The sequence below is a fragment of the Moschus berezovskii genome, chromosome 20 (genome assembly GCF_049115385.1).
Source record: "Moschus berezovskii isolate FMDL1 chromosome 20, NW_MosBer_1.0, whole genome shotgun sequence".
In the NCBI taxonomy this organism is placed as follows: Eukaryota; Metazoa; Chordata; class Mammalia; order Artiodactyla; family Moschidae; genus Moschus; species Moschus berezovskii.
Window position 1 is genome coordinate 39,389,589 of NC_142479.1, and position 15,992 is coordinate 39,405,580.

The 15,992-nt window shown below is 53.0% G+C and overlaps 4 protein-coding genes and 4 non-coding genes across 8 annotated transcripts; 7 read left to right on the forward strand and 1 right to left on the reverse strand.

The window, feature by feature from the left end:
* Positions 1-337: 337 nt before the first annotated feature.
* On the forward strand, positions 338-6,427 carry EIF4A1 (eukaryotic translation initiation factor 4A1). The gene is made up of 11 exons (XM_055405839.2): positions 338-441; positions 1,838-1,886; positions 2,298-2,430; positions 2,891-3,030; positions 3,973-4,141; positions 4,481-4,590; positions 4,754-4,897; positions 4,983-5,120; positions 5,236-5,325; positions 5,578-5,657; positions 5,768-6,427. The coding sequence occupies exons 1-11, from the start codon at positions 419-421 to the stop codon at positions 5,910-5,912; spliced, it is 1,221 nt and encodes a 406-aa protein (XP_055261814.1). The 5' UTR covers positions 338-418; the 3' UTR covers positions 5,913-6,427.
* LOC129544842 (small nucleolar RNA SNORA48) lies at positions 2,465-2,599 on the forward strand. Its single transcript, XR_008683586.1, has one exon. It is a non-coding gene; the product is annotated as a small nucleolar RNA SNORA48 (small nucleolar RNA).
* Positions 3,319-3,463, forward strand: LOC129544843 (small nucleolar RNA SNORA48). Its single transcript, XR_008683587.1, has one exon. It is a non-coding gene; the product is annotated as a small nucleolar RNA SNORA48 (small nucleolar RNA).
* On the forward strand, positions 4,253-4,396 carry LOC129544861 (small nucleolar RNA SNORD10). Its single transcript, XR_008683603.1, has one exon. It is a non-coding gene; the product is annotated as a small nucleolar RNA SNORD10 (small nucleolar RNA).
* LOC129544827 (small nucleolar RNA SNORA67) lies at positions 5,371-5,512 on the forward strand. Its single transcript, XR_008683571.1, has one exon. It is a non-coding gene; the product is annotated as a small nucleolar RNA SNORA67 (small nucleolar RNA).
* Positions 6,428-6,575: 148 nt separating the features above from the next.
* Positions 6,576-8,980, forward strand: CD68 (CD68 molecule). The gene is made up of 6 exons (XM_055405851.2): positions 6,576-7,061; positions 7,142-7,587; positions 7,745-7,864; positions 7,991-8,063; positions 8,177-8,347; positions 8,643-8,980. Exons 1-6 carry the CDS (start codon positions 7,016-7,018, stop codon positions 8,774-8,776), a joined length of 990 nt encoding a protein of 329 aa, XP_055261826.1. The 5' UTR covers positions 6,576-7,015; the 3' UTR covers positions 8,777-8,980.
* A 1,771-nt stretch (positions 8,981-10,751) lies between these two features.
* On the forward strand, positions 10,752-14,187 carry MPDU1 (mannose-P-dolichol utilization defect 1). The gene is made up of 7 exons (XM_055405997.2): positions 10,752-10,905; positions 12,040-12,105; positions 12,294-12,426; positions 12,763-12,848; positions 12,969-13,087; positions 13,251-13,361; positions 13,491-14,187. The coding sequence occupies exons 1-7, from the start codon at positions 10,803-10,805 to the stop codon at positions 13,611-13,613; spliced, it is 741 nt and encodes a 246-aa protein (XP_055261972.1). The 5' UTR covers positions 10,752-10,802; the 3' UTR covers positions 13,614-14,187.
* A 1-nt stretch (position 14,188) lies between these two features.
* On the reverse strand, positions 14,189-15,770 carry SOX15 (SRY-box transcription factor 15). The gene is made up of 2 exons (XM_055406010.2): positions 15,230-15,770; positions 14,189-14,572 (listed from the first exon to the last, which is right to left on the reverse strand). The coding sequence occupies exons 1-2, from the start codon at positions 15,760-15,762 to the stop codon at positions 14,404-14,406; spliced, it is 702 nt and encodes a 233-aa protein (XP_055261985.1). The 5' UTR covers positions 15,763-15,770; the 3' UTR covers positions 14,189-14,403.
* Between the last annotated feature and the right edge of the window lie 222 nt (positions 15,771-15,992).

Genomic DNA, 15,992 nt, shown 5'->3' on the forward strand with positions numbered 1-15,992 from the left:
ACGAAAGTGGTAGTCCCGGGAGCCCGGAAGTCCCTGGAGGTTGAAACCTCGCCCCCCTTGCCTGATAGGGCGCGCTAGGCCACATGACCAGGGCATTCTCGCCTCCGCACGTGTAGGGGAGCAGGGCCCCAAGATGGCTGCCAGGCCTCGAGGCCTGACTCCCGTATGTCACTTCCGTACCGGCAAGAAAGGCAGGTCCTTTAGCCAATGAGGCTGCGGGGCGGGTCTTCCTCTTGATAGGCGCTCAAGTTATCCAGTGGTAGCTGCGTGCCAGGTCGCCTACGAATTGACGTCACGCCGGGTTGCTGAGAGGCGGCAGGCGGGGCCGAGGCGGTCAAGCCAATGCGATGGCTGGGGCGGGGTCGGGCGCTCTATAAGTTGTCGATAGGCGGGCACTCCGCCCTAGTTTCTAAGGATCATGTCTGCGAGTCAGGATTCCCGGTAAGAAAGATATTTGCAAGAGGTTGTGACTTCTTACCTTGCTACCCTTTCCGAAGACTCCAGTGGGGGGAGCTGACTACCCCCCCAGCCCTAGGGCCCCCAGGGTTGAGGGGAGACTCAAGACGGGAGGATCCGTCGCGTAGAGTTGGAGGCGGGGTGGGGGGGATGAGGGGCGGGTCCACGGCCGACGTTGCCGCCAGGCCCTGGGAGAGGCCGAGGACAGCTCGGCTTTCGGGACCTAGCGCGCGAGGTTAGTGAGGGACCCTCCACCGACGCGGTGCGCGAAGCCCCGTCAGTGAGTCGGGCGGCGAGGGCACGACTTTTAGTGGGGAAAGGTAGAGGCGGGCGTGCGTGGCCCGAAGCCGCCGGTCCGATTGCCTCACTGCCGGAGGGAGGGCTCGCGCGCTTGGGGTTCCGGAGGATTCTGACGGTACCACTCGCCGAAGGCGGGGGTCTCTGGGTCTATAAACCCAGTCGCTTAGTCGCGTGGAGCTATGGGTCGGGGGAGAAAAAGCCGGCCGTTCAGTGTGCTGGTTTTCTTGACGGCCAGGACCGAGCCTAATCCCGAGGAGCGGCCGCGTGAGGCACCGGGAGCCCACCCGGCGCCGGGCGGGCGGGTCCATTTTGCCGCACAAGTCGGGCAATTGGCAAACTGCGGATGGGCAGGTCCACTTTCCTTCAGGGGTGAGCGGCCTGAGGTATGGGAGGGCGACGCCATTTCGCGACGGGGGCGGGCGGGATGTGGATTGTTCCCTGCAGTGTAGGGGGGGGTCCGTCGCCGGGTGGTCGAGGGAGCAAGCACATGGCTGCTCGAGGCGTTCCCCTCCCCCCGTCCGCTTCGCTGCTAAGTGTTGTGCAATCTCCCCCTTTGCTAGCTCGGCTGGGGCTCATTGTGCGTGAGGCCGCCACCGCCCGCGGCCTCCCACATCCGGGCACTGGGCGGGGGGGAGATGGGCTGGAGGGAGTGGGGGAGGTGCGGGCGGTGTGACGTGGGGGGAAGGGGATGTCCTACCCCGGCGTCTGGGAGGTGGAGGGCGGGATTTCCGGCAGGCAGGGGCCACGGTGGGAGGTGCACGCGCTTGGGCTTGGAGCGCCGGGCCCGGGACACGTGGGCCGGGAGTCGAGCACCACCTCCGCGCCCCTTAAGCGCAGCGCAGTTGCTTCCAGCCTTTGGGTCTTCACGGAGCGTTACTCCATCGTATCGGGGGTGGCTTGGCCTGAGCCGCTCCCGGGATGGGGCAAAAGCTTGACTCAGTTGTAAAATGACTTGCGTCTTACGGGAACTCGTGGGGGTTGGAATAGGGAGTGAAGGCTGATGGCATCATGCAAAGCCAGTTGCTGGTAAGAGGAGATTGTCTGTCAGGATTTCTACATACTCCTGTTTTTAACCCAACAGATCCAGAGACAATGGCCCCGATGGGATGGAACCCGAAGGCGTCATCGAGGTGAGGTTGGATCCCTCCCACCATTATCGTTCAACTCTGGGAAAGGCAGTGCTAGTAGCATTATTTCGATTTTGCACAGGGGGTTTAATGACTAAAACCAGAACCCAGGATTCAACTATGCTACCCCAGATAGTTAGGTAGGAAATTTTAATTTCTTTATGGTAATACATAATACTGAATGTTTGAAACGTGTATCCAAATTCTGTTTTCCCTTGTATTAACAGCCAGCTTCACTGTTTACAGGTGGGCTGATCCCCTAGGGTGGTTTCCCAGGCTGAGTAGAACCAACCAGCTGGCTTCTGTGGGTTGAAAAGAGATTGTGGGTTCTGAAGTTTTGGTGCAGGTACGGGGCCTGTTTGATCTTCTACAGGAGCACAGCCCCATTTCTCTTGATTCTTTGGCTTCCTGCAGAGTAACTGGAATGAGATTGTCGACAGCTTTGATGACATGAACCTGTCAGAGTCACTCCTTCGTGGCATATATGCCTATGGTTTTGAGAAGCCCTCTGCCATCCAGCAGCGAGCCATTCTTCCTTGTATCAAGGGTAAGATCCCTGTGCCCTGGAACAAGTTCTGAACTGTCCCTGACCTGGGTAGAGTGGTGCTTGGTTGGTGGTGCCTGTCTCATATCAGTGAGGGACAAAACAACTCCTTGTTTATCCCAGCTTGGCTTTTGCTCTGTGCCCATGCCTGGTTCATGCCCTGGACACATGGATTGACTGCTGGTTTAATCTCTGAGGTAGTGTTTTGGCCATATCATGTTGGCTTTTTACAGCTATATTTCTAGACTAATTTTGTTGCAGTACTAAATGACTGAAACTTGGCCTAGTTTTCAGTTCTGTTCCTGTTTGGGTACTTCGTTGTCAAAAAGTCTGAAGCATTTATTGCTGAGCACATAACATCTCTGGTGGTTGCTTATTGATCATTCAGCAGGGCTTTTGAATGTCCCATGATTCCAAAGAATGCTTTCTATCACGTCAAATTTCTCTCCCAATTTGTGTTTAGGTTATGATGTGATTGCTCAAGCCCAATCTGGGACTGGGAAAACGGCCACTTTTGCCATATCAATTCTGCAACAGATTGAATTAGATCTAAAGGCCACCCAGGCCTTGGTCCTGGCACCCACTAGAGAGTTGGCCCAGCAGGTGAGTTTACCTTCCTTCCCCTGAAGGACTCATTTAAAAATGATCAGCAGAAACCAGAAGTATGTACCCTAACTAGCACTGTTTTTAGAACCGAAGTAAGGGGAAACAGGTGATGTGAAGTCGGTTGATGACTTCCAGGTCTCAAGACTTATTAGGTTAATTATAAGCTTTTTTTTTTCTAACCAAACACTATAAGCATCCCGTACTCCACCCATTTCCTGAGTCAGATGAAAAGGCTGCTGGGTGGAGCCTGGCTGGCTGGGCAAGTTTGGCCATTTTATGAACAGAACTCCCTGGCAATGGGCAAAGAGGCACCTGATTGGTGGTGTTGCTCTTATATCAGTCAGGGGCAAAGCAGATGTCTAGTCCTTTGTTCATCCTAGCTTGATGCCTGGATTGGTGGCCAGAGCTATTTCATGCCTGGGGCACATAAAGTGTAGAGCTGTTTTCCTTAGTCTTGAAAAGATCAGAAATCCCTGTCTGATAAGTTGATTGTTAATTGGGTTTAAGGGAATGTATTCTTGTAATGTTCTGTGGAGGTGTCATGGTTATTCTGTGACTAACTTCTGAACAAAGATAACGTAAGCAAGAGGTTACCGTAAAGCTCTCCTCTGGGGTCTTAGGGTCTAGAATATGATTCGAAAGCGAAGATCTAACATAGGTTCTATGGCAGAAGTACAAGAGGATACAGATGACCATACAGAAATTATTTCAGGGCTATTTTTGTGAATCCGTGTGTACATTCAGGAGCCATCCTGAGTTCAAATTCTCAGTCTGCCTTTTATCAGCAGAGATCTTAATCTGACGTGGTATGTTTACCTGTTTCTTGCTTGAGGGGTTAGCTTAATAGTGTTAGGTCTCAAGAGTTGGAAAGAATGAGTGTTTAAAATGGGGCCTGGCAGTTGGAGCTAATACGCAGGCACTGTTCTTATTCTGATTCAGATACAGAAGGTAGTTATGGCCTTAGGAGATTACATGGGTGCCTCGTGCCATGCCTGCATTGGGGGTACCAATGTACGTGCCGAGGTGCAGAAGCTGCAGATGGAAGCCCCCCATATCATCGTGGGTACCCCAGGCCGTGTGTTCGACATGCTTAACCGGAGATACTTGTGTGAGTGCATCAGTTCTCTAGTCCTCTGGGTCACTTCCCTGTGGCATGCTTTTTTTCCAGTTTCTTAATTTGCTTATAATTTCATTCCCAATGATATCCTCTGAAAGAGCTGCTCTGTGATGAACCCCATGCGTGTCATCTGAGCCTGGCTTCCCTGTCATCTCAGCCCAGGTAGTGTTCTACTTCCCAAGGCTGTTGTCTGGCCTGGAAAAAGGGGATCTCCAGGCAAAGGATCAACCTTTGTAGTCTGAGAGCAGACTGCCTATTCTCTGTTCTTTATAGTTAGGTATATTTCAGATTTTTTAATAACTACCTGTTGGTGTTTTCTTTTTCTTGCAGCTCCCAAATACATCAAGATGTTTGTACTGGATGAAGCTGATGAAATGTTAAGCCGTGGATTCAAGGACCAGATCTATGACATATTCCAGAAGCTGAACAGCAACACCCAGGTGAGGACAGGACATTGGGGTCGTCGTGCTTGTATGGCTGATAGCTTTGCATATATAGGTTGTGGTATGCTTGGGGGTGATGATAGAAGAGCATTTATCAACTGCCAGGGAAACCACGGAATTCTCGAGTATTCCCTACCCTGAAGCTTTTATTTTTCGTTAGGTGGTTTTGCTCTCAGCTACAATGCCTTCTGATGTGCTTGAGGTGACCAAGAAGTTCATGAGGGACCCAATTAGAATTCTTGTCAAGAAGGAAGAGTTGACGCTGGAGGGTATCCGTCAATTCTACATCAATGTGGAACGAGAGGTGGGGCCCAGTGCAGGAGGCGGACCTGGTGGTGAGTTGTTGGGTATAGCCCCTGACTGATCTCCTCCCCACCCCCACCCCCCAGGAGTGGAAGCTGGACACACTGTGTGACTTGTATGAAACCCTGACCATTACCCAAGCAGTCATCTTCATCAACACCCGAAGGAAGGTGGATTGGCTCACCGAGAAGATGCATGCCCGAGACTTCACCGTCTCTGCCATGGTGAGGTTTCTCTCCCATCATTTACCAGCAGAGTAAAACATATCAGTATTATTTACAGCCAGTTCTCTCAGAAGCAACAGACCTACCCTTTAAACCATTTCATTTCCTGTTTTAGCATGGAGACATGGACCAAAAAGAACGAGACGTTATCATGAGGGAGTTCCGCTCTGGCTCTAGCAGAGTATTGATTACCACTGACCTACTGGTGAGTAGAGGGACATTTGGACAAGACTGGAAGGAAGACGAGAGAATCCAAGGTGATTCCCTCTTCCAAGGGGCCTACTAATGCCCCTCTTCAGGAAAGTAGCAACTTGGAATAAAATCTGGCACGCCTCAGGTTTCTGAGGAAAGGGGTATTTATTTCCTTTGCCTTCCTTTGGCTGCCTATATGTATGCTTAGTTCTGGATAGACTTGTGCTTTCTCATTCACACCCTGAAACTGCCTTTCTTTACATAGGCCAGAGGCATTGATGTACAGCAAGTTTCCTTAGTCATCAACTATGACCTCCCCACCAATAGGGAAAACTATATCCACAGGTAAATGAAAATCTGGTCTTGTTAACCAACCCAGTCCCCCTCTTCTTGTCCAACCTTCCCTACAGAGAAGCTTCTGATTTTTCTATTTTCCTTATCCTCACTTGTTCCAGAATCGGTCGTGGTGGACGTTTCGGCCGTAAGGGTGTGGCTATTAACATGGTGACAGAAGAAGACAAGAGAACTCTTCGAGACATCGAGACATTCTACAACACCTCCATTGAGGAAATGCCCCTCAATGTTGCTGACCTCATCTGAGGGGGGCTGTTGTGCTACCTAGCACCAGCCAGGGATGAAACCGTGGAGGGGTCTGAGGAGCAGCAGGAGGGGGGAGGGAAGGGAGCCAAGGGATGGACATCTTGTCATTTTTTTTCTTTTTTTTCTTTGACTCTTTGAATAAATGTCACTTTTTGAGGCAAAAGAAGGAACCGTGAACATTTTAGACACCCTTTTCTTTGGGGTAGGCGCCGTCTTCTCCCCAAAACACTAATCCATTTCCCTAACCTAGTCAACCTCCAAACCCCAGAGGCTCTCCCACCCCAGCTGAATTCCTCTGAAAACACATTCAGTAGGGGCTACAATTTTGCTCCACCTCATCTGCTGGGCCAAATCTGGAGGACGAACCCCTGAGCTAGGTAGCCCAGGGGATTGTCCCCAGTTGGGGGGGGGAGCAGGGGAGAGAAAATGGTAGCCATTTTTACATTGTTTTGTATAGTATTTATTGATTCAGGAAACAAACACAAAATTCTGAATAAAATGACTTGGAAACTGCCTGCCTTGGCTTCTCATTTCTTCCCTCCTCTTTCCTCCCACCTGCTGTTGGGTACAGCTCTACTCCCCTCCCCTACTAATAGTTACTTTCTGTTGTGCTTTCTTGTTGACTGGAAAGTGGTCATGTTAACTAGGGGGTATGACCTTTTCATAGGGGTTGAGCAAGGACCGACATAAGCACCTCACATGTCTAAGCAAAGAGGAAGTGGAGGGAAGTGTTCTGAATTGACATCCTAATGAGCTCTCCCATAGAGGGGCTGCTGCCTCTGTAATCCCTTGTTGCAACTGCCAAGCATGTTTTGCTGAGGAAGACAAATCCATAAGGATCAACTTCCCCAAAACTCCCCATGTCACTACCCACATGATGGCTGCTAGCTCCTTTGGTGACACCAGGGCCAATCATTTAATGACTAAGAGATCACGGTGCCTGGGGCTGAGGTGCCTGAGTCAGGCTGGGGGTGGGATCACCTCGGTTAACAGGAAGTCAGAGATTTCCTCTTTTTTTCCAAACAGAAGGCAGAGGGTACAGGGTTGGTTGAGCAGGCAGCTGGTACTAACACTTCTGGACTCCGGGTGAAGGCTGTTCTGTCATGAGGTTGGCTGTGTTCTTTGGGGCCTTGCTGGGGCTACTAGCAGGTAAGGAGGGAAGGGGACAGGGGGAGGGGGCCCCTGGGGAGAAGCCTGCCCTGGGTTGCTAACCAGTCTTTCCCTCAAAGCCCAGGGGACAGGGAATGACTGTCCTCATAAAAAATCCGCCACTCTGCTGCCATCCTTCACGGTGACACCTACAGCTACAGAAAGCACATCAAGCCCTGGAACAACCAGCCAAAGAACTACCAAGAGCCACAGAACCACCACCACCACCACGCACACAACTACCACCACAGGAACCACCAGCCGCGAATCCCCAACAGCCACTCACAGGCCTGCTTCCACCACCAGTCATCAAACTACAGTTCACCCAACAAGCAACAGGACTGCCACGAGTCCAGGACCCTCCACCAGATCCCCCCACCCAGAACCACCACCCTCTCCAAGTCCTAGCCCAGGCTCCAAGGAGGCAATAGGAGACTACACTTGGAGTAACGGTTCCCAGCCCTGCGTCCGGCTCCAAGCCCGGATTCAGATGCGAGTTCTGTACCCAACCCAGGGTGGAGGAGAGGTAAAGCTAAAAGACAGTGGGGGACATAAAGGGGCTGAGGCTGATACGATTCAGAAGGGGAGGAAGAGCAGAGAAGACAAATACAGATTGAAGACAGAGGGAACATGGACTGGCAGAGCTGTGTAGTCTTGTGACCTCTCATCTTTAACTTCTACAGGCCTGGGGCATCTCTGTACTGAACCCCAACAGAACCAAGGCCCAGGGGGGCTGTGAAGGTACCCATTCCCACTTGCTCCTCTCATTCCCCTCTGGACAGCTCAGCTTCGGATTCAAGCAGGTACTAATCCTCATCCCTCCCTCTCACCCTACCCCTACCAACCTCTTGCCATACTCATTACTCAATGCTCTATGCCTGGATGCCACTCTCCCCTGCTGCACTGAGTCTTCCCGGTCACCTCCCCAGGATCCACTGCAGAGCGCGGTCTACCTGAACTATATGGCTGTGCAGTACAACGTGTCCTTCCCCCAGGCAGTGCGTGAGTAACCTTCCCTTTCTCACCACTTGCACTAAGATATTTGGGTTCCTGAAGGGACCCAGGCTAGTGGGTGGAGATGTGGATATGGAGCTAACGCATCCTCATTCTTTTAGAGTGGACATTCTCAGTTCAGAACTCATCCCTTCAAGATCTCCAAACCCCCCTGGGTCAGAGCTTCAGTTGCACAAATGCAAGCATCATTGTTTCACCAGCTTTACAGCTTGATCTGCTCTCCCTGAAGCTACAAGCTGCTCAACTGTCCCCCTCAGGGGCCTTTGGACCAAGTAAGGCCTATTTCTTCCCTCCTATAATTTTCCCATTGCACTGAAAGCCCCCAACCACGCTTATAATCTTCCTCCTTGCACCCCCAAATCTCTTCCTCCTCTCAAGCTTGTCACAGCTAGGGTAACTGTCCTTCCTCCTCTATAAGGCTCTCCCCAGGCTCCCCTTTGTTTTCTGCTCCGAGACATCTAGGCGAGTGCCTCACCAATCTCTACTTCCCAACATCCCCAACATTCCTTCCTCCCACCTTGATCCCAACCACCACCGTGACACCCACTTGAGCTGTCTTTCCACCAGGTTTCTCTTGTCCCAGTGATAAGTCCATCTTGCTGCCTCTCATCATCGGCCTGATCTTACTCGGCCTCCTCACCCTGGTGCTTGTTGCCTTCTGCATCGTCCGAAGACGCCCACCCACTTACCAACCCCTCTGAGCATTTGTCTTAATACCCAGGGCACCAGGAGGTGCTCTCATTTCTCATCACTCAGCTGACTCAGAGATAAAAGTTATCATCCTTCGCTGTCTTGATGAACAAAGAGATAATGCAATTGGGAGGGATGAGGGGAAAGATGTTTATTAAATATGACTGATTCCCCATCTCCCATGGGAAAAATAATAAAACTTGCTCAAATCTTTATCCTTGCTTTCCCCTGTCCTTCCTGCCAGGATTAAAAGCCGATAAGTTTCTTGTCACATACCTTTTGGTACCTTCCATGGTTGAGTCTAAGGGTCCTAGAAACAGCTCACCAGGAGCGATGAAAATATCACTGTGTGGTGCAATGCCCTCATGGATTCCTCCTTCAAAGTCTAGCACAGCTGTTGTCAAACTGGCCTTGCCTCCCTTGCTCCTCTTTTCCCGGGGTCTCTGGCTGCTCCAGTTACCTCTCCTCCAAACCAAGGGAGCCACCCATCCCAGCAGCCTGTCAAATGCCCTGCCCTACCCACTGTGTCCGGGCTAGCGAACAGCCCAGATTAAACTCTGGCTGTATTTGGGATGCTCCTATCACCTGCAAAGGATTTTCATCAACCACAGGAGCAATGCATACTCTGACTTCCATAAAATATCCTCTATGCTCCTGGGCAACCCACAGTCCCTGGTGGTGGTGCCCCCTAGTGGTGGTGGGTGGCACCCCTAGGACAGCTCCAGTGTGGATTCTAAAAAGGATCTTTCCGACGGCCCTAGCCTGAACGACCAGACCAGGGAGTGCTAACTTCCCCTTTACAGTTCATCGCCCTGTGAGCACCGGGGCCCTTGCAACTGTAGGAGTCTTGTAAGGCTACAGAAAGCAGCCACCGAGATCGGCCGACCCACCCCTTTTGAGGGGAGCACGTGGTTGAGACCCAGCAAACACGACCGCCTTGCGACACCTCGTAAGACCCTGCAGACTGTGGCGCAGGGGTCACTGAAAGGTGTACTCCCAGCAGTGCCCTGCCACCAGAGCGCGATGACCAGTGCCATCTCCACCAAGACTTGGTGTCCTGGCACTGGGTGGCAGAAGGCCTCGCTACTGCTGGATAGTCTTGAGATGCCCCAAGGCAAGATGCTAGGGCGCCTCCGTCTGGCCCAAATTCTGGCTCAGTACGTGGTCACAGGAGGCCGGAGGGGGCCTTGGCCCAGAGGTGGCGCCCTCGGGCCAGTGGGGTGAAAGGGAACCCCAGGGCCTTCGTTTCACAGAAGCGGCCAGGACTGGGCCGCTATGGAGCTAGGGACGCTGCCACCTCCCGAAACCAGGCTCTCCTTCCCCACCACCCCTTCCTCTGCTTCATTGTCCTGGCCCAGCGCACCCATTTGCCAAGGCCTAGGAAATGGCAACTCACTCCAGTGTTCTTGCCTGGAGAAGCCCAGGGAAGGGGGAGCCTGGTGGGCTGCCGTCTATGGGGTCGCACAGAGTCGGACACGACTGAAGTGACTTAGCAGCAGCAGGCGAACCTGAGGAGGGAGAAGCATGGGCCTTGCGCCTAAGGTGAGCGGCCTGGCTCAGGCGGTCTCGTTCCCATCGGCGCCATGTCCTCTGAAGATACCGAGAATACAGGAGGTGGAAAGCTACACCGCCCACACCCAACGCCATTTTGGAGACTCACGCCCCTTCTCTCTCAACTTCGAACAATGTAGTAAGCTGGAAGAAGACAAGATGGCGCCGAGCAGGAGGAGCGGAGAAAGGAAGGAGGATAAATCTTACTGCGTAAACAAAGGCTCGAAAAATGGAACTGCGCAGGCGTACAGCTTTGGCACGCTTTAAAAAATTCGAGCAGCAGGGAGGGAGCGTCCAAAAACGTGGTTTCCAGGCGAGAGCTATTTTACGTTAACGAAGGTGTGACGGCGTAAGGAAGAGCTGGGGCGGGAGGCGGGGCGCGGTCCTCCTTAGTGGCGGGAAGGCGGGAGGCGGAGCGCTCGGAGCGCGCGTGCGCACCGTCGGTCAATGGCGGTTTGAGGAGCTGGCGGAAGTTAGCTTTGCAATATGGCGGCCGAGGTAGACGGGCCACTTAAACGGGTGCTGGTGCCGCTTCTTTTACCTGAGAAATGCTACGACCAGATTTTCGTCCAGTGGGACTTGCTTCATGGTAAGTTTTATTTGGCATCGGGTCAGAGTATTGCTCCAGCGCTCTCCGGCCGTAAAGGGGCCGTGAGTGCGGACTAAGTGACGGCCGTGACTATTGCCTCGGCATTCCGGGCGGAAGTCGTGTCTGAGAGGGGCGGAAGTGTCTCGGGCTCCGTAGAATGAGGACTCCATATTTGGGCGAGAGGGGGAGTCCCCAGGTGGGAATGCTTTGCTTTAGCGACCAGTGAAAGACGGAAAGACTCAAATTTTACAAAACACAGTTTAAGATCTGATTAGATCGTTCTAACATCTAATAGATCTGTACACCTTCAGGAGCAATGTTACAAATGATTCAAAGCCTCTTATGAATCAAGGCATTCTGTGGCACCCCCAAGGCTCCTGCCATCCTAATGGATGGCTTCACTCCCAGCCTCCACTTTTGCTCACGGTGTAATTTTGGAATTAATTTGTCTGGCTACCTTTTTCTATCTGCTAGGCAACTCCACAGCCAAAACCCGCCTCTGACATCAGACCTTTAGGAAAGCCTTCACAGTCCACCCCCGTCAGTTTTTTGGTACCCCTCTGTTCTTCCGGGACAATGTTTTAGCTGCGTTCATGACCCATGATAGTCAGACTACCACTTTGGCAAACACGTTGGGGGTGGACTTGCAGGCTAGAGAAGATGTTGGTAGCTAGGACATAAAAGCAGACCGTGGAAGTTCCTGAGTAGGGGCCAGGGACAGTGTTCGAGAATGAGCGATATAAAGGAAACCTATCCTTGGAGAGAAACGACGTGTGGATTGCCTACTTGCTCACAGGCGGGGAATAAAGGATCAAAGGACTCTTGGGCCTTGCTTAGCTCTACACAAGGAAGCAGTGGAGAGCCTTGGAAGTCAGATGGAGTTTAGGTGGGATGGGCAGGGAACAGAAGAGTCGGTTAGAGGAAAGAAAAGGTAAAAGGTGTTTTGGAGAGTCACCTTGTCTGAACGTGATATGATTTGGAGTAGGAAGAACTAGGCCTTTTCCACCTGCTTTCAGACCACCCAAGATTTCCTTTTATGGGTATGTCAAGATCTTAAAGCACTTAAAGCTTTTAGGCCTGCAAGTCCTGGCCTGGGTTCCAGAGGTCTCATCTCTACTTAATTTCTCTTCTTAGTTCCCTGCCTCAAGATTCTCCTCAGCAAAGGCCTGGGGCTGGGCATTGTGGCTGGCTCACTTCTGGGTATGTTTCTTATCATCTTCAATTCCTGCTGCTGGGAGGCGGGTAGAGTGCTGAGATAACATAAACTGAATGGGTCCCTTAACTAGAAGTGGGGTTAACATGCCTCCAGGTCTGTTCTGTAGCTGTTGTGCTGTGCACCCAAGGGATGTCAGCTCCTCAGCCCTGCCCTTCTCATCCTCTTTTCCCAGTAAAACTACCCCAAGTGTTTAAAATACTGGGAGCCAAGAGTGCCGAAGGATTGAGTCTTCAGTCGGTAATGCTAGAGCTAGTGGCATTGACTGGGACCATGGTCTACAGCATCACCAATAACTTTCCCTTCAGGTGAGGGGCCCTGCTGTTTATCTCCAAGGGTAAATGCTCACAACTCTAGTGGGGTTAGAGGGAGGGAGGTAAAAGGGCAGGAAGGCTTAAATTTGTCTGGAACTCTGGTTATCATCTATGGTGATGATGAGAGGAGGTGAGCAACCCAAGAACACCCAGTTTCCAGTCCTGAATCAACTGCATGGGGGCTGCTGGGAGGCAGGAGGTAAGGGACCAGTAGGGCTGTGGCGGATAGAGAATAATCAGAGAATTGTGTCCCCAAGATGGATGGGCTCTGGAGGCTTTCCCTGCCTCTTCCAGGCCCGCCTTTCTTCCTCCCAACTCTTGACTCTGCAGCTCTTGGGGTGAAGCCCTGTTCCTGATGCTCCAGACAATCACCATCGCCTTCTTGGTCCTGCACTACAGAGGACAGACTGTGAAAGGTGATGAGGATTGACCCACAAGCTGGCTGCCAGCTCTCAGGAGCCTTGCTGGGAAGGCAGGCTTGGGGAAGCCAGGGAACTCAGAAGTTGACAAGGATTCCTTATTTCCCTGTCTCCCAGGTGTTGCTCTCCTAGCTTGCTACGCCCTGGTCCTGCTGGTGCTGCTTTCACCACTGACGCCCCAGGCTGTAGTCATCCTGCTCCAGGCCTCCAATATGCCTTCTGTGGTGGTGGGAAGGGTGGGTGCTGGGAACAAGGGAGAGGATGTTGGGAAGGGGGCAGGGTAAAGAGTGGAGGAGAAACCCACAGTTTGCAGTGGGTGGGACTGAGAATAGAGAAATGACATGGAAACATGGAATGAGTTAGATAACAGGACAAAGGATGTCTCAACTCTTCCCTTAGCTGCTCCAGGCAGCCACCAACTACCGCAATGGGCACACAGGCCAGCTCTCAGCCATCACAGTGTTTCTGCTCTTTGGAGGGTCCCTGGCCAGAATTTTCACCTCCATTCAGGTGAGTGCACCTCCTCCCCTCTAGAGGGCACCATAACTTCACCTTACCTCTACCTGCCCGAGGACTTCAAGCTGCCTCTTTTGGAACGCTTTCTCACTATGCTTAAGTGACCCTGTGTCTCTCACCCAGGAAACTGGAGACCCCCTCATGGCTGGAACCTTTGTAGTCTCTTCTCTCTGCAATGGCCTCATCGCTGCCCAGGTCCTGTTCTACTGGAATGCCAAGGCTCCCCACAAGAAGAAAAAGCAGTAGAGTTGAGTCAACTCTCTGAGTCCATTCCATGTTTCCATTCATCCACCCCACCGTGGGTCCTTCCCATCTGGATCAGTTTGCTGGTGTGACTTTTAACCATGCCCCATTCTTCTGCAGTTGCAACTTTGATTGGCCCAGATCCTTAGAAAGGATGGGGTAGATTTTTCAGGCTGACATTTTAACATTGTGTGCTGTCCTGTGTATATGCTCTGGATTCATGTCAACATTTGGCTGAAATTCTTCCTTGAGCAGAAGTTTCTAGCTAGTTAATCTATTCTGGGCAAAAGTCTTACCCTCTCCTCCCCATTTCCCCACTTCCCTTCTGACCCTGAAGGGACAGTGGAAGGGACCAGGTGCTAATGGTTTCCTTCCTCCCCCAGCCTGGCTCAGACTGTCTCCTGGACCCCAGTGCTTGGTGGGGGGGGAGGGGGACAGAAGAATGACTCAGGCAGGGCCCCAGGGTGGGGTGAGGAGGTTCCTGCTCTGGCAGGTCCAGGCGGAAGGGAGTGGAGACTGCTGGTTCGTGCTGCAGTAAAGGGGAACAGAGATGGAACAATAAAGACTCAGAGACATAGTTTAATTGTACAAAACTCTATTCAGCCTACAAAAAAAATCTGTAGGTGTTGTTCCCCCTAGCTTTCTGGGGTTTGAGGAGTACTGCTTATCTCTGAACTGTGGTCCAACACAATTCTAAAGGATTTGCAGCCTGGGAGTAGGGGTGGTGGCGTTCTGGGTAGAAACGTAGAAAAGGAGACTGGAAACCTTTCTGGGTGGTCCACGTCTGTGAGGGTTAGAGGTGGGTTAGGGGCAAGGGGGTCCCTGAGAGGGGTGGGTTGTACAGAGGGGGAGAGCCTGGGGGTGGGTAGGGGCTGTAAGCAGGGAGTAGCTCCCCCTGGAGCCTTGGGTTACTCTGAGGGAGAGAGCACGGCAAGGGGCCCTCCGGTTTACAGTGGGAAGAGCTGCAAAGAAAAACACTGTGGTTAGAAGGCATTTGCTCCCTGGGTTGGAGGTGCTGAGTAGGGTCCCCGACTTGCATGTGGGGGTAGTTCTGACCAGTTCTGCACAGACAAAACTAATCACCCGCCCATCCATCCTTGGCTATCCGGACCCCCCAGAGTACCAATGGTAGGGAAGGGAACCCCAGGATGGCTTAGAGCTGCACCACCGCCGCAACCATGTTGGGGCACGCTCAAGTGCGAGCTTGCGTGCTGCGCGCCTGTTTTCCTCTTTTGGGGCGGCGGGCCAGGAAGGGGTAGAGTTGGGCTTGGCCTGTCCTTGCCCCGGGGCTGGGAGAGGAAGCTGGGTCACACGAGGGCCAGAAGCGGGGGCCCGGGCGGGGTGGGGGTGGGGAAGGACGGGAAGTTCAGGTAACTAGAACAGAGTCACATCCAGGTTGCTGCTCCTGTGGTGTCACCACCAACAGACTCTGATGGGATAAAGACCCTGGCTCCCCCTAAGTCTCCCACCCTTCATCGGGCACCCTCGAAACTCCTCCATGAGTGTCCCCACTTGGGTGGGCTTAGGACCCCTGCCAGCCAGGCTCTCTGATATCTGCCCCAACCCAGGCTCTAGGACAGGGGCACACGTTTCTGTCATCCTGTTCCCCGGGTACTCACCCATAACTGCCAGGAAGGTAGGCTGTCGAATAGTTGGGGGGCTGGTACCCAAAGCCTCTGCTCCCCTGGTTGGCTGCATATCCAGGCCCCCAGACTGGCCCGCCGCCAGCCACGCCGCCGCTTCCCTGGCTGAAGTGGGGCGACCCGGCGCCCGCGCTCTTGGTCTTGCGCCGGGGCCTGTACTTGTAGTCTGGGTAGTCGCGCAGGTGCCGGGCTCGGAGCCGCTTAGCTTCCTCCACGAAGGGCCGCTTCTCATCCTCGCCCAGCAGCTTCCACTGCGCGCCCAGGCGCTTGGAGATCTCCGAGTTGTGCATCTTCGGGTTCTGCTGCGCCATCTGGCGGCGCTGGGCGGAGCTCCACACCATGAACGCGTTCATGGGCCGTTTGACCTTCTCCAAGGGAAGCCCCCTGGAGACAACTGGGCTCCCGGCGCCCTCCCGCTCCTGGGGACCCAAGGACGAGGAGGTATGGGCCGTGGGAATGGGAGGGTTCAGGTTCCAGGCCTGGTCGTGTGAGGAGCCCGGTACCGCCATTGGGGGGGGGGGCGAAGGGAAGCCTTCAGAGGGCGTGTAGAAACGCCCTCCCCTCCAAAGTGAAACGTTGATCCCCAAACCCGGTATCCTAAGTGTCTTTCTAATCCGGAGTCGTTACAGAGAAACTCGTGTGCTTTAAAGGTATAAACCGTCCCCAAGTTCAGAGTCCTTATAATGGAGCCCGTACTTCCAACCAATCCGGCACTTCTGGGGAGTCCTGCGCAAAAACC